Raw genomic sequence first — 24,057 nt, 5'->3', positions numbered from 1 at the left:
CCCAAATCATCCCACCCTGTCCCTCTCCCACAGAGTCCAAAAGACTGTTCTATACATCAGTGTCTCTTTTGCTGTCTCATATACAGGGTTATTGTTACCATCTTTCTAAATTCCATATATACTGTATTGGTGTTTTTCTTTCTGACTTACTTCACTCTGTATAATAGGCTCCAGTTTCATCCACCTCATTAGAACTGATTCAAATGTATTCTTTTTAATGGCTGAGTAATACTCCATTGTGTATATGTACCACAGCTTTCTTATCCATTCATCTGCTGATGGGCATCTAGGTTGCTTCCATGTCCTGGCTATTATAAACAGTGCTGCAATGAACATTGGGGTACACGTGTCTCTTTCCCTTCTGGTTTCCTCAGTGTGTATGCCCAGCAGTGGGATTGCTGGATCATAAGGCAGTTCAATTTCCAGTTTTTTAAGGAATCTCCACACTGTTCTCCATAGTGGCTGTACTAGTTTGCATTCCCACCAACAGTGTAAGAGGGTTCCCTTTTCTCCACACCCTCTCCAGCATTTATTGCTTGTAGACTTTTGGATCGCAGCCATTCTGACTGGCGTGAAATGGTACCTCTTAGTGGTTTTGATTTGCATTTCTCTGATAATGAGTGATGTTGAGCATCTTTTCATGTGTTTGTTAGTCATCTGTATTCCTCTTTGCTTTCTGCCATAAGGGTGGTGTCATCTGCATATCTGAGGTTATTGATATTTCTCCCAGCAATCTTTATTCCAGCTTGTGATTCATCTAGCCTGACATTTCACATAATGTATCTGCATATAAGTTAAATTAGCAGGGTGACAATATACAGCCTTGATTTACTCGTGCTCCTGTTTAGAACCAGTCTGTTGTTCCATGTCCAGTTCTAACTGTTACTTCTTGACCTGCATATAGATTTCTCAAGAGGCAGGTCAGGAGGTCTGGTATTCCCATCTCTTTCAGAATTTTCCACAGTTTGTTGTGATCCACACAGTCAAGGGTTTGGCACAGTCAGTAAAGCAGAAGTTGATGTTTTTCTGGAACTCTCTTGCTTTTTTGATGATCCAGCAGATGTTGGCAATTTGCTCTCTGGTTTCTTTGCCTTTTCTAAGTCCAGCTTGAACATCTGAAGTTCATGGTTCTCATATTGTTGAAGCCTGGCTTAGAAAATTTTGAGTATTACTTTGCTAGCATGTGAAATGAGTGCAGTTGTGTGGTAGTTTAAACAGTCTCTGGCATTGCCTTTCTTTGGGATTGGAATGAAAACTGACCTTTTCCAGCCCTTGGCCGCTGGTGAGTTTTCCAAATTAGCTGGCATATTGAGTGTAGCACTTTCATAGCATCGTCTTTTAGGATTTGAAGTAGCTCAACTGGAATTCCATCATTTCCACTAGCTTTGTTCGTAGTGATGCTTCCTAAGGCCAACTCGACTTCAAATTCCAGAATGTCTGGCTCTAGGTGAGTGATCACACCATCGTGATTATCTGGGTCGTGAAGATCTTTTTTGTACAGTTCTTCTGTGTACTCTTGCCACCTCTTCTTAATATTTCTGCTCTGTTACCATACCATTTCTGTCCTTTATTTTGCCCATTTTTGCGTGAAATGTTCTCTTAGTATCTATAATTTTCTTGAAGAGCCCTCTAGTCTTTCCCATTCTATTGTTTTCCTCTATTTCTTCGCACTGATCACTAAGGAAGGCTTTCTTCTCTCTCCTTGCTATCTTTGGAGCTCTGCATTCAAATGCGTATGTCTTTCCTTGTCTCCTTTGCCTTTAGCGTCTCTTTCTCAGCTATATATAAGGCCTTGTCAGACAACCGTTTTTCCATTTCTTTTTCTTGGGTATGGTCTTCATCACTGCCTCTGGTACAATGTCAGGAAGGAACCTCTGTCCATAGTTTTTAAGGCACTCTGTCTATCAGATCTAATCCCTTGAATCTCTTTGTCAATTCTACTGTATAATTCTAAGAGATTTGATTTAGGTCTTACCTGAATGTTCTAGTGATTTTCCCTACTACAGGTAGGGAAACTACAGGTTCTTCAGTTTAAATCTGAATTTGGCAATGAGTTCATGATCTGAGCCACATCTATTCTTATTTTTGCTGATTGTATAGAGCTTCTGCATCTTTGGCTGGAAAGAATATAATCAATCTGATTTCGGTATTGACCATCTGGTGATGTCCTTGTGTAGTGTCTTCTCTTGTGTCGTTGGAAGAGGGTGTTTGCTATGATCAGAAGTGGGTAAAGCACCCCATATTCTTCTAAGGTTGTAAGGATCCAGAGAAATGAACAGTATTAATTAGAAATGTTACAAGTGAAAGCTCTTTCTTATATAATGAAGAATATAGTCTGAAGTAGACTTTTTGGCCTTAATCAGTATCAGGAAATTAAAAAAACTAGAAACTGCAGCCATTCTTTCTTGACCTCTTGAGTCCTGGCAGGGAAAAAGTTTGCCTCTGACTCTTCTCTCAACCATAGATGTTTCCAATTACAGCTATCATAGTGGCTTTTTTTGTGTGTAAGTCTACTAACTTGCCTTTAATTTTATTTCTCCTCCACCCCAACCCCCTGCCAGTTTATTAACCTTCTGAAAACTGCAAAGACAAAAGTGAAATTGACGATTCGTGCTGAGAATCCAGACTCCCAGGCTACTACTTCAGGAACTGGTACAGCCAACGGAGAGAAAAAGAGCAGCCCCCAGTCTCCAGTGGCCCCACCGTCTAGCTCTCCGGAACCAGAGCCCATGCGAAGTAAGGGCTTGTCTCCTGATGGTTCTCACACATGGCATGTTCAGACTCGGTATCAAGTCCCTGCTTGGGAGCCATCTGCCTGTATGTAGTCCACTGCTTGATAGGCCGTGGTCCGACAGCATTTTGGTGAAAGGATGGTACAAAGAGAAGGGATCTGGTGCTGTACATTAACCAGCCATAGAACCTTGGGGAACCTATCCAGCCACTCTAAGCCTCTGCTCACCCAACTCTAAGACAAAGGAGTGATACTCTTTACTCTCCAAGGACCTTTTGCTAAGAGTATCTGTGACTCCAGGTATCTTACTAATACATGAGATATCTCATTTTGTACATTCCTTGTTTATACTACTGAATAAGTAATGTAACTTCTTGGAACATCAGTATTCTCATTTTTAATATGGATACAATGATACCACTTCATTGGTAGAATCAACTTTGCCTGGCACTATATCAAACTCCTAAAATGTTGCTCATTGCCACGTGTACACAGTGGATATGACTTCTTCCTTTGGGTGTAAACAGCAGATACTGTTGAAGAGAACGAAGTAGATGAAATGGTTGGATATGGAGCTTGGGCTGACCATTTCACATGTCATTGAAATGTCAGTCTCGTACATTGAGGCAAATTATTCCTTTGAGGTTCTTTTTCAGAAAAATCACACTGATTTTCAGTAAAAGAATACATTTCAAGCTTTGTGGCATTTAAAAAAAGTACTTAAAAACACTTTTTCTGCATTTGGAGAAAAAAGCTCTTTTAGTTTCTAAACTGAAACTTTCAGTTCTTTTGACAGGTTTTTAATGAAACAGCAGTTTAAAACATTTGTAATATAGTTGGTTTAAAAGTCTGTTTTTAAATTGAAGTATAGTTGATTTATGAGGTGTTAATTTCTGCTGACTCAGTTGTATATACATGTGTGTGTGTGTGTGTGTGTGTGTGTGTACATATATATATACACACGCATTCTTTTATATTCTTTCCATTAGAGTTTATCCTAGTACATTGAATCGGAGAAGGCAATGACAACCCACTCCAGTACTCTTGCCTGGAAAATCCCATGGACGGAGGAGCCCGGTTGGCTGCAGTCCATGGGGGTGCTAACAGTCGGACATGACTGAGTGACTTCACTTTCACTTTTCACTTTCATGCATTGGAGAGGAAATGGCAACCCACTCCAGTGTTCTTGCCTGGAGAATCCTGGGGACAGGGGAGCCTGGTGGGCAGCCGTCTATGGGGTTGCATGGAGTTGGACATGACTGAAGCGATTTAGCGCCTGCAGCAGCAGTACATTGAATATAGTTCCCTGTACTATACAGTTGGACTTTATTGCTAAAAAATCTTAAAGGAATAAACATCTAATGGAAGTAATCCTTTATTTAGAAAGACTGAATAATTCTCTAAAATGTTAAAAAATATAGTAATTTTGTAATTTTTCAATATTAAGTTGATCCCTAAATAGCCAACATATAAGATGCTAAATGGAAACATAGCATAAAGGAAAATATCTTTCACCTCTTCTTACCATTTCAGGAGCAAGAAACTAGTCTGTCTCTGATTGCTAAAAAGAACGTTTTCTCTAAAGCTAATCTATCAAGTCTACCAACTTTCTCTGAATATGCTATTTGCTTATGAATATTTCTTTGAATATGCTTTTTGGTATATCACTAAACGTGATATGAAGACTCTCATACAGCAGAGTATGAGATTATATTCTCCTTATTTTTTCATAATCCAATCTTATTTATTTAATTTTGAGCATATATGCACCAGTATTTAATATTCAAGTTTATAACACATTGAGACATTAAGAAACAAACTTCCGGTGGGGCTCACTTAATGTGTTATAAACCCAGATATTAAATCCGGTTGCATGTATGATTTGATTACAGATTTGATTACATAAGGAGAAAAGCAAATCAGAAACCAAAAAAGCCATGAGTGGCAGGCACCATGACCAGAATTACTGATGTTCTTTATGTTTTGTCTTCCCTGAATGTGAGTTAGGTCTCCACTGCATATCTCAGTTCTAAGTTTTACGAATCAACATTTCTTAAGAGATTTGTTTGGCTCCCATGAAACATAGAATATCAGAGTGAAACTAGCAGCTGAGTTCAACTCTGTTCTCGTTCCTTTTACCTATTATCTCCAGTAATTAAAGAAAAACACAGAATAGTGCAGAAAATAATTTACAGGTAATTTTGTACCCACCACACTAAGGTAACAATGATGATGTAATTATTTGTTGGATGGTTTTAAACACAACTAAAAGATTACAGTGGAATTGAAGTCTTCTTTGTCCCCAAACTCGGGCCCATGTTTCTGCTCCATCCCCCAAGGCAACCAGTGTGGTGAGTTTGATGTATATGCCTTCTGATCAATTTTTATTTGTATTTCACTTTAAACTTACTTTTAGGTACAAGCAGGTCGTCAACACCAGCAATCTTTGCTTCTGATCCTGCAACCTGCCCCATCATCCCAGGCTGTGAAACAACTATTGAGATTTCCAAAGGGCGGACAGGACTGGGCCTGAGCATCGTTGGGGGGTCCGACACACTGCTGGTGAGGGTGCAGTCAGAGATGCTCCACATATGCAGCCTCTTCAGTGGTCCCTGAGAGGTCACTGCAGGGAAATTGCCATCAGCCGTATGAAATGAAATACAAAGACTTAGGCAGTGTACCATTTCTTGTTACTTTAATTTGTGGGGCAATTACTCATTTACTTTGAGTAAGTCAACACTGACTTGGTAATATTCCTTTATACTTGTGATTGTGCCCTTTAGGTTCAAAATATTTGTGTTAGTTTACCAGTTCCTGCTATATTTTAATCGTCTTTTTACTGACTGGATATCATTGGGTTAGACCCGTACTGAGAAAACATTTGATAAATTGGATAATTTATAGACAAAAATTTCTAATTGTCAAAAAATGCATTTAAAAGCCATTCATTCCACTTATAGATAGGAAACGTGAGGCATATCTGTTAATTTCATTTGTGGATAGGAAAGGTGATGTGTATCTATTATAAATAAGTGTGTGGGTGATTTATGTATTTTATAAATTTTTTCTTTAAAATTCCCTGTCATTTGAAAGAAATACAAATTTCTTTAAGACTTACAGCAACTTGTCTTGTTATGCTTTTCTTTGAATTTTGATGCATGCCTCACATACAGATACAGTCAGTGTATAACCCTTATCAGTGTCTCTAAGAGTACAGTGTGCTTTGACTGCATTTCTGTTCACCATTCCTAGGGAGGATGGGGTAAAGCATGGTTTGTTTTGTTTGTGCCCTTAGGGTGCCATTATTATCCATGAAGTTTATGAGGAAGGAGCAGCATGTAAAGATGGAAGACTCTGGGCTGGAGATCAGATTTTAGAGGTACAGAATGCTGTGCATTTGACCTTTACCTCAAAGGAAAGGCAACTGTGGAGAGGGTGGTCTTTGTTTCTCTCCCTGCCCCTTCCTTTTCTCTTTCTCCCCACCCCTTCCCTTTTCCATCTTTCTTCACTTTACTCAACTCATCTACTTCCTCACCATCTGTGTCCCTCTTCTGTACAGGTAAATGGAATTGACTTGAGGAAGGCCACACATGATGAAGCAATAAATGTCCTAAGACAGACACCACAAAGGGTGCGCCTGACGCTGTACAGAGATGAGGCCCCATACAAAGAGGAGGACGTGTACGACACCCTCACCGTCGAGCTGCAGAAGAAGCCAGGGAAAGGCCTGGGGTTGAGTATTGTTGGTAAAAGGTATGACTAATCAGGGCAAAGGCAGTGATTTCCTGGAAAGGATTGAACTTAAATTTCTTTGAAGAGTACTAGTAGTAGTAGAATCTTTATCACCTGCTTGTGTTCTGTAGGTAGCTACTGTCAGCTGATGCTGGGAGGGATCGGGGGCAGGAGGAGAAGGGGACGACAGAGGATGAGATGGCTGGATGGCATCACTGACTCAATGGACGTGAGTCTCAGTGAACTCTGGGAGTTGGTGATGGACAGGGAGGCCTGGCGTGCTGCGATTCATGGGGTCGCAAAGGGTCGGACACGACTGAGTGACTGAACTGAACTGTCAGCCCATGCAGCAGTGGAACATCAGAAGATACTAATTTAGACTTTTTTAGTCGGTATTAAAAGATGCTTGCTCCTCGGAAGGAAAGCTATGACCAACCTAGGCAGTATATTAAAAAGGGCATCACTTTGCTGATAAAGGTCTGTATAGTCAAAGTTGTGGTTTTTCCTGTAGTCGTGAATAGATGTGAGAGTTGGACCATAAAGAAGGCTGAAAGAAGGCTAATTGCCAAAGATTTGATGAATTGTGTTGTTGGAGAAGACTCTTGGAAGTCCCTTGGACTGCAAGGAGATCAAACCAGTCAATCCTAAAGGAAATCAAGCCTGAATATTCATTGGAAGGACTGTTGCTGAAGCTAAAGCTCCCATACTTTGGCCACATGATGTGAAGAGCCAACTCATTGAAAAAGACCCTGATGCTGGGAAAGATTGAAGGCAAATGGAGATGGGGGCAACAGAGGATGAGATGTTTAGATAGCATCACCAACTCAATGGACATAAATTTGAGCAAACTCCGAGAAATAGTGGAAGACAGAGGAGGCTGGCATGCTGCAGTTCATGGAGTCTCAACGAGTAGGACATAGCAACTGAGCAACAGCAACAAGACAAAAAGGCATTTGGTAATTTTGAGTACCTGCTGGGTGCCAAGAGATCTCTAAGGTTCTGGGAAATAAAGTTAAAAGAGGCATGAATGCTAACATCTGAAAACTCAGTTTGGTAAATGAGAATTAAATATATTCTTGCAACAAAGGAATCTATTCATGAGAGACAGAAACATATTGTGAGGAATCCATGGAAGCAAAGGAGAAAGGGATCATGTGACCTTATTTAAGGAAAGTAGGTTAGGAAAACTGCTTTATAAAAAAAGTGCCTGAGATGAAGTGAAGAGTGTGATATGTGAGAGGTGATCTAACAAAAGGAGAAGGAGGATATTCTAGAGAGAAGCATCAGCATGATAAGAGCACACCACCTGAAGGAAACAGAGAGTGTAAATTAAGAGGCCTGGAGTAGTAGGTCAGTGAATTTACATAAATTGAATACCTAATTTATTTAAATATGTATATATTGGTAATGTTAAAAATAATTTAGTAAATTCCAACACAGTTATTCTAAAGATGGGAAAACCGTATCACATGATGAAATGACTTGTTTGAGGTCAAGATCTTGGCAAGAAGAAGTGATGCAATTAAACCTTACTAAATGTTTCTACATGGTCATCTTTATATCTCAACAGGAAGTCATTGAGTTATTTTTACTTTTATGAAAAGAAGGTTGTGAATAAGCTTAATAGTTGTTCATTTTGCATAAACCTATCTTGTATGAAAGTTAGACCCGTAATGATTTAAATGAGACATCACAGCAAAGGTATGTAATTTTGAGTAACAAATGGTTTTAGTTTGAGACACATCCGTTGTTTCTTTTAAGTAATGTTAATGATGTTGTTGATGATAGCAACATATTTATATAGGCACAGGTCAATATCCATTCAAGGCTTCAATATGGTGTAGAAAGAACAATAGATTTTTCTCCCTGTGACTGACTCTTAAGTCCCTTTTTTTCCATTTAGTAGCTATGTGACCTATAAAATGTGTATAATAACCACTTCTACTCACAGTTTTTAAGTGTTGAATAAATATGCTTATGGAAGATATGTTTAATCTATAAAATATTATAAAGACATAAGATACTATTATTATACCAAATTCTCAGTTTCACCAGTGTTGATAAAGCAATAAAACTTTTAAAGTCATAAAAATAGAAGTACAATTTTCAGTTCTAAAATGTTAGCCTTTTTAAGCATTGCGTTCCAATTGGGAAAAAATAATAATGGTGGTATTTAAAAATCACACTTACAGAAATGATACTGGAGTGTTTGTGTCCGATGTTGTCAAAGGAGGCATCGCAGATGCTGATGGGCGACTGCTGCAGGGAGACCAGATACTGACGGTGAATGGAGAGGACGTCCGTCACGCAACGCAGGAAGCCGTTGCGGCTCTGCTGAAGGTAGAAATCCAGTGCCAGAGATGGTTATGTGTAATAGCGTAGGAGAAGGAGGAGCTGCCACATGCAACAAGTGTTCATTTAATATGTTCTCTCAAATAAGACATATGTTAGACAACATACTTCAGTGGTAAATCTCTACACTTATGATCAGCTCTTTATTATATGGTTATGTATTTATAGAGTAGTAGTAAGTATTTTCCCCTGGAGAAGGAAATGGCAAACCACTCCAGTATTCTTGCCTGGGAAATCCCATGGACAGTGGAGCCTGGCGGGCTGCAGTCTGTGGGGTTGCAGAGTCAGACACGACTGAGTGAGGGAGCACACACAGGAAGAAGAATTATGAACTGAATATCTGTGATCTTAGCAGATATTTTATCATAAAGTGATTGTTATGTGGTTCTTTTCTTGAAAGAAAAGCACATCTTCAGGCCACAAAAGAGGAAAAAATGTCTTTATGTCAATTCACCCCGCCTCCATATATATATCTGGATGTATTCTTACGACCTCTGGCATAAGGGGAGAATCTCATACTGGCGGGGATGCTCCCACAGAAAGGCGGGAGATCAGAGGGGGCAAGCAGAGTACCTCTCAAAGTCATGCTTTCTGGACTGCCCCGCCCTGCCCTAACCCTTTACTGGGCACACTAAGTTGGACATCTTTATATTGAGTTGGCCAAAAATTTCATTCAGGTTTTTTTTGTACCATCTTATAGAAAAACCCAGATGAACTTTTTTGCCAACCCAGTATTTCCCCAGAGATGAAGAATGCATAAGAGTGTTTGCAGATTTACCTGGCAGTTCCTTCAACAGTTACCACTGTTGTTAATTCAGTAATTATAAGGCCTCCATCCCAAGGTATAGTTGCTAAGCTTAAATACGTTCGTTTTACATTGTGAAGTCTCTTTCCTCCAAAGTAAATTCCATGAAGAATCATTTGCTGATTGGAAAGGCAGCACCGGTCTAATTTAAAAAGTGAGTTATAAAATACAGGCTGGTCACTTAAAAATACAGTTCTTGGAAATTTAGATGTATTTCCTCTCAATTCTTATCTCATTGTTTTCCTTTACCTAACACGTGTTTTTATGACCCGAAGTGTAGTTCAAAGTTGACTAGACACCTGTTGCCATCAGAATCCATGTCGTGTGGTACACGTTCAGTAACATGAGCATATAACTTCATGATATTATTAAGCAGCAGTGGATAATGTCAGAGGTCTCAGATTCTAGTCAGAACCTCTTCAGTTGTTAAGCTGAGCTTCACAGAGGGATTTCAAGTGAGCATATTGTAGTTAACCTCTGGTTTGCATAGGACCTGGTATGTATATATAAATTTAGTTTTTAATAAAGCACACTTAAAATATCATTTCTTCTTGGAGTTATTTTCAAAAAATAAAGTAATTAGAGTTCTTTAAGGAAAAGTTTCTTCCTTCAGGAGATAAATTGAAAATGATAGTTAATTCTGTGAGACAAAAACCTCTCAAAGATACAGAAGGAGGCATCCATAATGTAACATAGATAATTTTAGAACCAGTTAAATCCTCATTTAAAAACCAGTTTGCCAGTATATGGTGAGAGCCTTAAATATCCCTGTAGCTTTGCTATTTGTAATTGCTGCTGCATTTTGTTGTTTTGACTTAGTAATTCTTCATTTTAAAGTCTTGCATCAGTAATCCTCAGTACACAAAAAATTTTACATAGGTAAAGTTCATTGCAGTGCTCTTTGTTATAATGGAAAATCTGGAAGCAACACAGTTGACAATACTGCATGTGTTTGACATTTTGATGAGCATTGTATGTGGATTATTCTATCACAGCAGCCTATAATGATCTCTGTTTTTTAAAATGCAGAGTAAAAGACTTATCAAGGTAAATGTCTGTTAAGTTCACACAGCGAGTAAATCACACAGACTGGATTTAAACCAGTGTATCTGACTCCAAAAAGCCGGTTCTCACCCCCCTCATTTTGCTGCTTCCACATTAGACTGTATAGCACTTCTTGCATGCCTGTGATTTATTTGTAAAGGGCAACAGGGAAATTTTCCTCAATTCTCATTTGATGTCTACAGCAGTATGGCTTAAATATTGCATAATAGGTCTATTCAGGTGCAGTGTGGCAGTAGAGAGCTTATGTTATCTGAGTACCTCTGCTATTGAAAGCAAAGCAACTTGTTGCAGTAGTGGTTATTTATTGCTTTTGTTATGTTGTTTAAAATCCAAATTCCTTAGCTCATTTGGCTCTACATTAGTGTGTTGCATGAGAGAATTGGTTGATTCTCCACTTCTCTTTGCCTGGACAGACACCCTCTCCATGTAAATCATGAGCTAGTAAGACAGACTACTACTGATTTGTTGTTACAGTTTTTACTAGTTTTAATGTTTTAGAAAAACCTTTCCACAAAGGATGGGAGATATCCTTGCCTGTAGAAATTCCAAAGGAAACATGACTTTCAAAAACCCAGCCGTAAAGAATAAAGTGTAATCCTAAAGCTGACTGTAGCATTTTATTTAAATGTTTCTGTCAAACAACCTCCCCCTAGTGTTCCCTAGGCACAGTAACCTTGGAAGTTGGAAGAGTCAAAACTGGTCCATTCCATTCGGAGAGGAGACCTTCTCAAAGCAGCCAGGTACGTAGCTGTGGAATTCATCAAGGTGATGCAGTTCACAGGCCGAAAGGACTTCAAAGATGGCCTTTCCTGTCAGTCTGTCCAAGGTCCTGTACGCAGGCCTGGCAGCATGGCATAGCAGCTAGGGTACAGAGTTTGAGAGATGGGAATGGACAGGCAAGCAAGGTGAAGCTCTTAAGTAGTTTGTGAGTCATTCTGAGAAACAATCCCAACCATTCTTCTTTTCTGACATGATTCTTTTTGCATAATCTCAAAAGTGAACCAATTAATACATTATAAAGCCTACCAAGATAGCATATGTTTAAACTATTCTTATAGCAAACATTTATCAGCCAGCATTCAACTGAAAAGAATCTTGTGTAGGTGAACTGTACAACCTCACCACTACATATAAAACACAGTGATAGCCTGTCTTAAAGACCTCACAGTCGCCCCTAAATGATTACCATTTGTTTCCTGTCCCCTGGCTCTATTTCTGCAGTTGTGTAAGTTCGCATCTGTGTGCAACTAGATTAAATTTAGAGAAGATTAGCTTGGGTGAGATTATGTTGGAATCAGATTCTTTTACCTTTAATTAGTTATGTCGCTGGGCACATTCTTCCTTAAAAAGAAAACAAAACTCAGTGGAAACTGTGTATATTGATTACCTTTCTAATTATCAAATGCTACTATTGCTTAACAAGTATTTCTAAGTGCATTAAAGTAATTATGAAATAAGTCATACTTAAGGGGTATTATTACTTCCCAAACTCTCTAAGACAACTGTTATGTCTTTGTAGATGAGTGAAGCCAGCCTGTCCTCATTCACTTTTCCACTTTCGGGATCCGGTACACCTGAGTTACTGGAAAGTAGTTCAAAGAAGAATGCACGTAAGATTGGACTGAAACGTTGAGCATGATTTACTGGCTTGAATTTTGGCCATCAACACTGGTTTTTTCCCCCTGTTTTACTTTACCTCTGAAGCTTTCTTCCCTCTAAATCATCCTAAACTCTAACATAGGTGCAAACGCGAGTGCCTGCAAAAACTGAGAACAGCGTGAAGCAATGCCTGTGGCAGCGTGTCCCATTGATGTTTTCCCTGGGAGACCTACTAACATTAGAATCAGTATTCTGTCATTTTTTTCTTACGAAGAAGATTGGTGTGTTTTATTTTTATCCCTGTTCTCTATTTAATGTAATAGCAATAAATCAGAAGATGCCATTAGTTGAAGCCATCTATTTTTCATAAGATTGCAAAAATGTTGATTGAGAAAATGAATATGATCCTCCTGTGTTTTAATTACATGAAATCATGATGCAGAGGGTTTTTTGGCTTGGAGCATTGGTTGAAAGTTGTTCAAATTGAAGAAACTAACCATATGGCAGTCTCTGTGTGCAGTGTGACTAATATTCTAGAAGTTTAGGCGCTTAAGTCCATGGATTCTTGTTAATGTTTCCATGACTTTATTCCTCTCAGCTGTGCACATGTGTCTCTCTGTCCAAAACACATCCTGTCCTTGCCTCATTCAGAGTGGATTATGCAGTTGTATAAGCGGTGCGTGAAATAAGAAGGAAGATATGGGATGGTGTGCCATTTTTTCAGTTGGGAGCCCCTCTGTAAGACAAATGTAATCATGTGTGCTAGTAACTTTGAACACCCTATTTCCAAAAACATTGGGGTACCTCACTTAGGTACTTAGTCCCATTTAGTTTTAGAATCAACTAAAATTTAAAACTATTATTAACATTAAAAATGTGTTAATAATCATATTTTTCTCTTGTTTTTTTCATTTACAGTGGCATCTGAAATACAGGGATTAAGAACTGTTGAAATTAAAAAGGTAATGGGGAGAGAGAAAATAGTATACACGCTGATGGCTCCAAGGTCGTCTGCATGTTTTCCTGTTAGCTGCCTCACTGCTTTATGGGACCATCTGATAAAATATGTATTACATGCAGTGAAAATAGCACAATCTAGACTCTGCTGAATTTCCTTGTTTGAAAAATCATTTTTGGTATACCCTTTTTTGCCCAAAATGGTATCAACCCAGCCCCACACAAAATATGCCGGGCCTCTCTGACTTCTTTTATGGATCAGTAAACCTTTGCCTTCTTCAGACTTTCAGAAGAAGTTTCCCATTCTTCTGAAACAGATTCTTCTGACAGCTATGTACAACAGAGAAAAGAAAAGCAAATTTAAGTGCTGAGCACGCTTGTAGACACTTCATACCATCGCCATTTCATTCAGTAGTCACTGCAGCTCTTTGTAAGAGGCCCGGTTATTTCCATTTTGTCCGTGAAGAGCTAGAGATTCATTGAAAGCAGTGGACTTGTTCCAGGTCCCAGCATTTGTTAGTGTGGGTTTGTGGCTTTGAATGCAGGTCCCTGTTGTCCTCATTCCTGTAACATGATTTTTATTTAGCCTGTTGTGGTTTCTTTTACCTCCCGAACAGATGCTTAGTTTTCTGTCACATTAAGGACTTGTATCAGATAAATTAATGCAGTTTTCTTGGGCATCCTTTTCCTCCCTCAAGTCTAGATCAGAATTAACTATAGAACTCTGTGCCAAAGAGAACAAAAGCCAATGAAAGATAACAGTTTGACCAAAATACTCTGTCTGTCCTGTGGCAGGGGCCCACTGACTCATTGGGTATCAGCATTGCTGGAGGAGTGGGCAGTCCACTGGGTGATGTTCCTATATTTATTGCAATGATGCACCCGAATGGAGTTGCAGCTCAGACGCAGAAACTCAGAGTAAGTTCTACAAAGTCCCTGGTAGCCTTAGCAAATCTGCCAATAGGTTTTATAAACTCTTTGCATCTGGCCAACTGTTGCAAGTAGTTTGAAGTGTCTCTATCAGCTTTTAAATCAGCTAATCTGGCTGCAACAGGGGTTGCTTTGAGTAAAAAATGAAGAAATTTTAAAAGAAGAATTTGCTGTTGTAAGCAATTTGTCAGTAAATGAAATGGGATAATTTGTAGTTGTTTTTTAATATTTTTATTTGCTTGAAATCCTGTGGAAGAAGTTAAAAGAAAGCAGAAAGTACTCTCAGAAAGTATTGGCAGAGTGAAGTAAGATTATTTTTTTGAAGTGAAATTTTTTATTTACATGTCTTTTTGGTATTTTATTAAATTTCAAATTATCATTTATGTTGCATTTATTTTATTTATCTGTTTTGCAGAAGTTTGATGTAAATGTGATTTATACTGTGAAACTACAAAACTTGCTTCAAAATTGAGGGATTTTTCATTTGTAGAGCACTATGATAGGCTTTATGCTAACTGCCCAGTTCTGCAATCATGTGACTATTCCATTAGTAACTCAGTCTCTACACAGTAAAATCTGTATGGCCTCATGCCTTAAAATTGTCTCAAACAATGACCACTGTTTGGAAATGCTATGTAAATCAGTAATGGTTCAATCTCCCTTTGATATGTGAATTTCTGACTAGCACTTTAGAACTAATTGTACGGATAACACAGGGGTTAGAAAACTTTTTCTAAAGGACTTTTCTCTAAAGATGAATATTTTAGACTTTGCAGGGCTTATGTGTCTGTATTGCAGTTACTCAACTCTACCCTGTGAATGCAGCCAAATAATTGTGTCTGTCCTACAACCACATTTTACTTACCAAAATAAATGGGGGGCCAGTCTTGGCCTATCAGCCACAGTTTGCCAACCCTTGACTTATAGTCACAGATAGTGTATATAATAACAATATCCCGAGGAATTCCTGTTCACAAATGATAACAGATGCAGTGTTCTTCGGGAGAAATGCAGAGAAGGGAAGTCTGGTTCCCTGCCCCTGGTCCCAGAGATGATAGAACATAGCCATTACGTGCAGCTTCTCTGTGGTTGCTGCTGCTAGGAATCGGAGGTTTCCTTGGTTATATTTCTGGTGCTGATTAGCAGTATATGTGTCGCATGGAGGCTGGGGAAGCAAATGGTCCCCCTCTCCATGGCTTTGTAGTAGATGGCTATTTCTCTCCATCACAGGTTGGGGATAGGATTGTCACTATCTGCGGCACATCCACTGAGGGGATGACTCACACCCAGGCAGTTAACTTACTGAAAAATGCCTCTGGCTCCATTGAAATGCAGGTAAGATTTTTATCCCAACTCTTCCGATTGTGAGTAGCTTGAGGACACGTGAGCTTTGATGTTAAAACTATAAAGTGAAATTTCCTGCTCGTATTTTATTTACTGTTTCCCTTGAACAGAAATGATTACATTGAGAGTTGCAAGAAAGTACATAGGAAATACATTCTGTCACATTTTTTTCTTAATGTATGTATTATTTCATAGTTTTTATATCTAAGGGGGAAAATTCTCAGTCTTGGCAGAATATGATTAATTACTGAAATTTTCAGTGGTGTGATTGAGTGGCTTGTATTCTAAAGATCTTTAGAAATCAATTGCATGTGATACCATGTTTGAAAGCATCAAGAACTTGATAGAATGGAATCGGTAGAATATCCTTAGTGTCAAAGATACCTCTGGACCTTATGAAATTTATGTTAACAAAAATGATTAAGTGAATGATGAAATACACATTTTTAATCCCAGTGCTCTTTTTGAAGAAGAATTACTGATGTCTTCCTAGCCACATGAGCGTGTTTTTCTATTTATATTTCTTCTGTGTTCAGGTGGTTGCTGGAGGAGATGTGAGTGTGGTCACAGGTCATCAACAGGAGCCTGCCAGTTCTAGTCTTTCTTTCACTGGACTGACGTCAAGTAGTATATTTCAGGATGACTTAGGGTGAGCTCACATACTATCATTTGTATGTCCCTATGAGCCACATCAAGGTGAAATGATGGGAGATAAAGTATAAAATCTGAAAGCCACGTGTGTCTAAGCTCTTTAAGTTCGGTATGGATTTAGTTTATCAAAGACAGGTAGGTAGGTAGATGACAGACAGGCATGTATGTGTGCTACTGCTCTTCCTACATTTTCATCTCCTGAGTTTTTTGAAGGAACATTTTAGTCTTGGGGTCAGTCTATCCTTTTAAAAATGTCTATATTACCTAATCATTTAATAGATCATACTTTTGAGTAAAAAAACTTGACAATTACCCAAAACTTGAGTACAAAAGAATTAGAATATAGAGAGAGAAGAGAGGAGCATATTAGAAATTTTAAATTATTTGATGCTGCTTTTATTTTGTTTATCTATTTTTGTCTCTGAGCTTGGGAATACTGATGTTTATGACTTATTCCGTCTTCGGTGCTTGTTCCTCTCACTTTAAATGAACTGGAAAAAGAAAGAGCTGCTACAGTGTACAATGAGAAGTTGCCATAAATATGTTAGGTTAAGGGTAGTATACATGGGTAATAGAATCAGGGAGTTAAGTAGGACTTTATTAGATTATGTAAATTTAAGATATGTAGCACAGCAGACACTGACAATTGAAGCATCCCCGAATACCCATGGTTTTCTCACTGTTGGTGACAGAGAATTATATCAGCTTTAGGTGGGTGTCAGATAACCCATTGATATACATAGAAGATCTAATGGCTCTTGTTTTCTCGCCTTTACTGTAGGCCTCCTCAGTGTAAGTCTATTACCCTAGACCGAGGACCAGATGGCTTAGGCTTCAGTATAGTAGGAGGATATGGCAGTCCTCATGGAGACTTACCCATTTACGTTAAAACAGTGTTTGCGAAGGTAAGCTTTCAAATTTTAACTACCCTTTCCCCCCCAAAATGTTCACTAATAGTGGTCAGCAGCTGGCTTATTAGTTTATGGCCTGAGGTAATGCCAAATGGTCAACATTTGATTATTTTCTTGCACAACTCCCTACAGGAACAGGTCATTAAGTATTTTTGTCCAATTTGAGGTTTAGTTATGTTTAAAGGAATATAGGCTCAAACTGAAGTTGCATGGGTGCTCTCAACAATATACATAAAATTCATGAACTTGAGTTAGACAGTCAGGCCTGATTGTTTTCCTTTGCAAACAAGATGCATATAGTTGAATGTCTTTTGAAAATAGGACATTTTAAATGTGTATGTTAAAGAGCTCTGGCATTTCTTTTTTTTTGCATTTTTTATTGTGAAATATAAAATAGGCACAGAAGAGTACATGTAATACATATGCAGAATAGCTAAGATGTGTTTATTTTGCAAGTTTCATTTCATTAAATGGAATAGAAAAATAACTGCTAAAATTTTTTGCGTATCCAGCAGCCCTGTCACCTACCACAAATGAGCTATGTGTATTCAGTGTATGTGGATTCAGTGAAGAAAAGAAAACCATTATATATAGTTATAATCATATAGCATCCTGTTGGATGGGAAGAATGTTTAGGATACAAGTTATTAAAACATTAGTGAGGCTGTTAAAATAATTTAAACCCATATAATTATTATTTGGTAATTTGTTGTGAAGACAATTTTTAGGAACTATAAAATTAGATGAAATTTCCTACAGGAGAAAATTCAGATTCTCAAAATTTTGCAGCACAAAGAAACAATATGTTTAACCTACTAAAAGATTTCATTTAGGGGCTTTAGATTAGTGTGTCATTCTTTTGAGTACTTACCTATGGAGGTTTCATTCTATTATTATTTTTAACCAATATAAAGTGCTATATCTATAGCAATCTAACAATAAGCCTATTTTGTGAGATTTTTTTAAAGCCATTGGTATGTCCAAAAACACAAATAGCATTTGCCAGTAAATAAAAGAGTCATGCAATCCTTTTTCTCAGCCTCAGAACAGTTTATTTAAGGCATGCTAGTTAGTGCATATTTTAAGAATTTCATCATTATGGATTCCTCATTAACTTTTCCATATTTTTTATCTTATATTTAATTGCATAATTGCCTACTGTAAGTATGCCTTAAGATAGGGTTCTTCTACAAACAGCAGTGTCTGTGTTTAGTCTTAATCATTTAGGGCCCATAAGGAATATGAAGACTCCATCTACGCTTGGGAAGTAAAGAATCAAGCAGCTTAAGCTTCCTTTTTGAAGCCACAGAAAGAATTAGGATTAGAGTTTGCATGACTTGGGCCTCATCCTGCGCTTGTCAACATACATGTGGGCTTTTGTGCTTCTGCAGAACTTTGGGTTCAGTGGCCCTCATGTCATTGTCCTATAAAATCGCTTTTGTCCTACAAAACTGCTAATCCTTTGTTTTCTTTCTGTAGGTCTTCTTTACAGGATAAAAAAATCTTAGATTCTATGAAATCATTCCTACTAGGCATATTCCCAAATATTCTTTATTAATTTGAGTTCCCACCAACTGCTGTGCCGAACAGCCAAAAAACCATCCAACAAATCTACTGACTGCTAAATTCTCCCTCAAATTGGAATCTCAGTGCTAAAGCCATTTAGGAGCAAGGCTTCCTTTGTGTCTGTTCATCATTGCTTAATGGCTGTGGAGCACCCGTGGAGCACTGAGAGAAATGTGTGTGTACACGCAGAGCAATTTACATTCTTGTTTGGATCTTTTTCTGTTGTGTAGCTGTGAGGCAGCATTTTTTTTTTTTTTTTTGAGTAGTAAATAAGCCCACTTTATAATTGCAGGGAGCAGCCTCCGAAGATGGCCGTCTAAAGAGGGGTGATCAGATCATTGCTGTCAATGGGCAGAGTCTGGAAGGCGTAACCCATGAAGAAGCCGTTGCCATCCTTAAGCGGACAAAAGGCACTGTCACTTTGATGGTTCTCTCCTGAATTTGCTGCCAGAATTGAGCCACTACAACTTCTCCCTCTCATCCCACACTATAAAGAGAGTGATCCTGCACATTCTTCCCAGGCTGTGTTCACTGGGCTCTTCAATACTGTAGGAAAAAAAAATAATATTTAAGTTTGTTTTGTCATATGGAAATGATTTTCTTACTGACACCCTAGCATCACATTCCCATTCTCTTTATATTTTGTGATGCAAACTCAAAGAGAAGGGCTCTTTGTTTGCATAGATAAAGCTGGTCTTTCTTCCTGAAGATACCTGACATTTTATAATCAGGTGGGCAAATTTTAATGTGTGATCAGTGGTTAGTAGAGAAAGAAAAAGTCACTCAAAAGCTAACCGAGGAAAAGTGGCTTCATGAAATTAAGGTGAAAAATGAAAGTATAAGGAAGAAAATCTCGAGTTTTATAAAAATGTATTTTGTTAATCTACCTTCTCTCCCCACTTCTAACTAAGAAAAGTTGTACTGAAAGTCTTTAAAAATTCTTTCAATATTTAATTATTTTAAATATTACTTATTAAAACATTGCATCTCCTAGCTCTAATATATACATATATAGTTTTCTCCAAAAATGGGCTTCATGATTAAAATAGCAGCAATAGGAATCAATGTCCCTAAATTTGTAAAGAAACCATTTATTGCACATCTTGAGGTTCATTTTCATATTTTACGTCACCTTTCTATAAGTAAAATGATGGCCTTGTCCTGTATTGACTGTGGTTTCTCTAGAAAGCCTCCATGCTAACCGTGCAGGAGCGTGGAAGGGTCTCTGAATTGTCAGTGCTGGTATTAAGGGATGCTTTGCTGAAAATGTGTCTGTGTGCTGTGCAATTGGTTTTCAGTTAGTATTAATCTTAATGACAGAGAAAAAAGCAATGTGTTCGTAATTATTTTGGTTGTATGCCATTAGTAAATTGATAGAAAAATTAAGGGGATTAACATAACTTAATTTCATTGCTTTATATTAACATCTTGTAATACAATAGTTTAAGAATAAGGGAAACAGATGGAACTGTTTATTGAGACAACTGGTGAGGAATTATCATGTGTTCATTCCCATTTTAGAGCGTGAAACTCCTACATTAGAATATATAAAGTCATTTTGAATATTATCTATATTTGTAACAAAAGTAGTGTACAGATATTTTATTACAGCACTTTTGTGTAAATGCAGAATTGAAGTGAATAAATAAGTTTCATGGTACACCAAAAAAAAAAAGGCAGGCATATTATTTTTTGTTCTTTTCACTGGGAAAGAGCTTTATTGTTCAAAATTTGCAATTTAAAATTGGTTTTTATCATGTCTAACTGAACATATGGTGTCCATAGTTACAGTTAGAGGAACTTTGGACAACTGCATTATGAAAAGCTCAATGTTTTTTATGCCCAGATTTTTTATGTTAAAGATTCATAAACTCTGCATAGAGGAAGAAAACAGTATTGAAGAAAGAGAGGTGTTGTGCCTGTATGTGCTTTTCTGAAATGCTATGAGTGAAGCAATGTTTTGAATTGTTCTTTAGAGGGATCAAGAATTGAAGCATGTTCAGATAGAAAAAGTCATAATGAAAATTATTCTTAATAGCATGAGAAATATGAGTTGAGCACTGAACAAGGAATTGGGGAACCTTTGTTCTGCCACTTCTTTCCCTAATTAACTAATGAACATATGCATTCCCTCTGATTTATCTCCTGTGTGAAGTGATAGGTTATTTTATCCCAAATCTTATTGTCAAGTTCTAAAATATAAAAATTCTGTGATTCTTAGATATACAGAATGAATGGATAGAGCTACATGTTCCAAGAATTCAGGAGATATTCTTCCCAACTAACTCTTGTAAACTGAGATACCTGATGCTGCAAAATACATTTCAGGATCTCAGTGACACAGTCAACTTCTTAGTCGCCAAGGAATGGCCCTTCAGCATGAAGGCATGTCAGGATCCTCTCATGGTTGGCTGCTGGAAGCTGAGCCACCCACTTTTATGTTTTAACTAGCAAAGGTCTTATGGAGGCCACTCTGTGGCATGCCCTAGGAAGGCAAGTTAACCAATGAATGTTGGCTTGAGTATGTGTGTGAGAGTGCTACAGTGACAGCAGCCCAACAGGTAACTGTACTATTCTGTGTAACATTGCCCCCAAAATTATGTCTCCCAGGAACCTCAGAATGTGACCTTATTTAGAAACAGGGTATTTGTAGATGTAGTCAGTTCAGTTAAAATGAAGTCATGCCGGATTATAGTAGGCCCAAAATCCTTAAGAGAAGGCCAGGCAGAGACAGAAAGACATAGAAGACCATGTAAAGATAGGGAACAAAAAACAAACAAAAAATATCTGCAGCCACCAGAAGCTCGATGAGACTAGGAAGAATTTTTCCCTGGAGTCTTCGGAGACACCTTGTCCCTTAATTTCAGACATCTGGCCTCCAGAACACTGAGAATCAATTCCTGCTGTTTTAAACCACCTCATGTGTAGTAGTTTGCAATGGAAGCCCTAGGACACACTGAACAGAGTATCTTGGATGTTTTTATATTCTTAGCTACCATTGCTGTGCCTGGCAAATACGAGAGACTGTATACATTTTTATTCAGTATGTAGATGATTGAATTATAAGTTGTGGTTAATTTCATGGTATTACCTTGTTTTAGTTAAGCTAGCTATGGCCTTTATATTGAATTCAAAACAAAGCAGTGGGAATGCCACTTAGGGGTGTGGAATACTAGGGGAAAGCGTCCCTCCTGAACTGCCGTTAATTAACAAAGTCGAAGCATGTGGACATGAAGAGAAGGAGGGAAGAAAGGAAGGAAAAGAAGATTTGAGAGGAAAAGAATATAGATACATCAGCATTGGAGAATGACAGAGGCTTATGCTTCTTATATTATTCCTTCTTGGAAACGTTAAGATTTCTCGGTGGGGAAGGAAGAAAGTGTTTAAGCAAAGAGTTTGAAGACTTGAACATTATAGTATTAATGCCAAATGCAACTCAAGACCATGTACAACTCACGATTGTGGCTTGCCCGTAATAGGTTCAGTATATTTGCTTGTGTGATTAAATCACATCGATGAATGCCAGACGTTTCTGGTTTCTTTGTGACATCTTCTGAATGATGATGATGGTGAAAATGATGATGTGTTTAATTTCAACATCTACTGATACATAGCAGCTGATGTTGCAGTGCGGTGTAGCAAGTCAGTAGAACCCATTTATCAGAATAGTGATGGAATTGGAAACATGAAAGATTAAGATTCATGAAAGACAAGAAAAAGATTTTTTTTTCCCATTTTAAGGCTCTTGATAAAGCAGATTTTGATTGATTCAAAGAAGCAAAGGAAGCTCTTCCCTGCTCAGAGATTACTGTGCCAAGCTGCCTTAGATCTGGCCATCTAGCTTACTGTCTGAGAATGCCAGACGGTGATTTAGTGCCTTTCTTCAGATCTCCATTATGGTGAGTGGAGAAGTTGAAAGGATGCCTGCAGGGAGACGAGAATCAATAAGCTTTTGAGGTCTAGGTGTGGAAATGTCAAAACTATCATCACCTGCTTTCAGCAGCCCTGGTGTGTTGTTTCGTGTCAGTGACAAGTATTCTGGAATGCATTTGATTTGTGCAAAGATGTTCCTCAACTTTGTCTACCAAAAAGTAATGTTTAACTTTGACTCTTTCTAAAGGGAGTTATTTTATTTTTACGGCGGGATTGGACTCTGTTACCTCAAGTAAAGAAAAAATGTTGGCGGCAGGAACATTTCTAAATGAAGTGTGTGGAGACTAGGAAAGCAAATGTGGTTACTATGATTTTTGTATAATTGACCTTGCAGCTTTTTGCCTTCAAAATATAGTTCCTCCATTTTATGTAAATTAGAAAAAAAATTTTATCATTTTTCTAGGAATTTTATTTAGCATTCAAGTACTGGTAAGTTCAGTCATAGGCCCTACAAAGGAATTCTTTCAAGACAGTGACAGACAATGGTAATGACCTCAGAATTCTCTCACTGAAAATGTTTCTTGGTGTTTCAAAAAAAATTACAACCGTCATCAAAAAGGCAGCTTCTAAGAGGGTGCTTTAACTTGTTCATTTAATAAAGGACATTTTTTGGAAAGTTGTGTCATTTGCTGATTCTTCGTGATCGTTTCTCCCTCCTTCCGACATCCTTCCCCTCCTCACATGTGTATTTTCTGAAATAAACAATTACCCTTGGAAAACCTACTTTTTCTCTTTTTTTCTTATTGATGTATTAGAAGTTGTGATTTTTCACGTGAGTCTACCCTGAAGTATTTGGCATTCAAAATTCCACTCTCTAAATTTCATTTCCCTAAAGGTCTTTTATGCATTCAGTAAAACTTAACAGATTTACCTTGCTTTGGAAAATTAGATAACTGTTTAAACCATGCCTATGATAAGCTGTCAAGGAATGTGATGCTTATTGTAGTGGTATATCCTGAAAGACATAGAGTAATATAAATTCAGTAGCTTTCTTTAAATAGATTTGTTTTCATTTTTATATAACCATGTCATTTTGCTTCTGAAGTTGGATGCAAAATAACATCACCAATTCAATGGACATGAGTTTGAGCAAACCCCGGCAGATAGTGAAGGACAGGGAAACCTGGTGCACTCAGTCCATGGGGTCGCAAAGAGTCGGACACAACTTAGCAACTAAACAACAAAACAGTTTGAGTGGTTTTGCATAGACTCTTCATGGTGTTTACCATGTCCTCATACAACTGCTGCTGCTGCTGCTGCTAAGTCACTTCAGTCGTGTCCAACCCTCAGCGACCCATGGACTGCAGCCCACCAGGCTCATCCATCCATGAGATTTTCCAAGCAGGAGTACTGGAGTGGGGTGCCATTGCCTTCTCCGACAACTCTGCTATTAATTACTAAATATTTATCATTAAAATAGACTCCCATTTAACTTAAGTGTGCTTAACAGCAGAGTTGTTTCTCACTACTTTAAGTGGAAA

General features: G+C 38.0%; 1 protein-coding gene across 13 annotated transcripts in view; it reads left to right on the top strand.

Annotated features, from left to right (window-relative positions):
- Positions 1-23,192, top strand: part of MPDZ (multiple PDZ domain protein) — a 162,762-nt gene extending 139,570 nt beyond the window's left edge. For 10 of the 13 annotated variants that reach the window (XM_010857011.1, XM_010856999.1, XM_010857003.1 and 7 more), the window contains 14 exons: positions 2,562-2,736; positions 5,148-5,293; positions 6,027-6,110; positions 6,291-6,484; positions 8,656-8,803; positions 11,339-11,425; positions 12,205-12,295; positions 12,883-12,960; positions 13,203-13,246; positions 14,037-14,159; positions 15,402-15,506; positions 16,052-16,164; positions 16,948-17,071; positions 18,936-23,192. In XM_010857011.1, the coding sequence (XP_010855313.1) occupies positions 2,562-2,736; positions 5,148-5,293; positions 6,027-6,110; positions 6,291-6,484; positions 8,656-8,803; positions 11,339-11,425; positions 12,205-12,295; positions 12,883-12,960; positions 13,203-13,246; positions 14,037-14,159; positions 15,402-15,506; positions 16,052-16,164; positions 16,948-17,071; positions 18,936-19,082 (1,659 nt within the window). In that variant the 3' untranslated portion in view covers positions 19,083-23,192. The remainder of the gene's footprint in view (positions 1-2,561; positions 2,737-5,147; positions 5,294-6,026; positions 6,111-6,290; positions 6,485-8,655; positions 8,804-11,338; positions 11,426-12,204; positions 12,296-12,882; positions 12,961-13,202; positions 13,247-14,036; positions 14,160-15,401; positions 15,507-16,051; positions 16,165-16,947; positions 17,072-18,935) is intronic. The other 3 variants (XM_010857008.1, XM_010857006.1, XM_010857002.1) reach the window with 1 other exon arrangement.
- The last annotated feature ends 865 nt before the right edge of the window (positions 23,193-24,057 follow it).

This window comes from Bison bison, unplaced genomic scaffold (assembly GCF_000754665.1).
Source record: "Bison bison bison isolate TAMUID 2011002044 unplaced genomic scaffold, Bison_UMD1.0 scf7180017864376, whole genome shotgun sequence".
NCBI lineage: Eukaryota > Metazoa > Chordata > Mammalia > Artiodactyla > Bovidae > Bison > Bison bison.
Note: the sequence above shows the minus strand (reverse complement) of the source record. Positions and strands in the feature narration are given on the sequence as shown.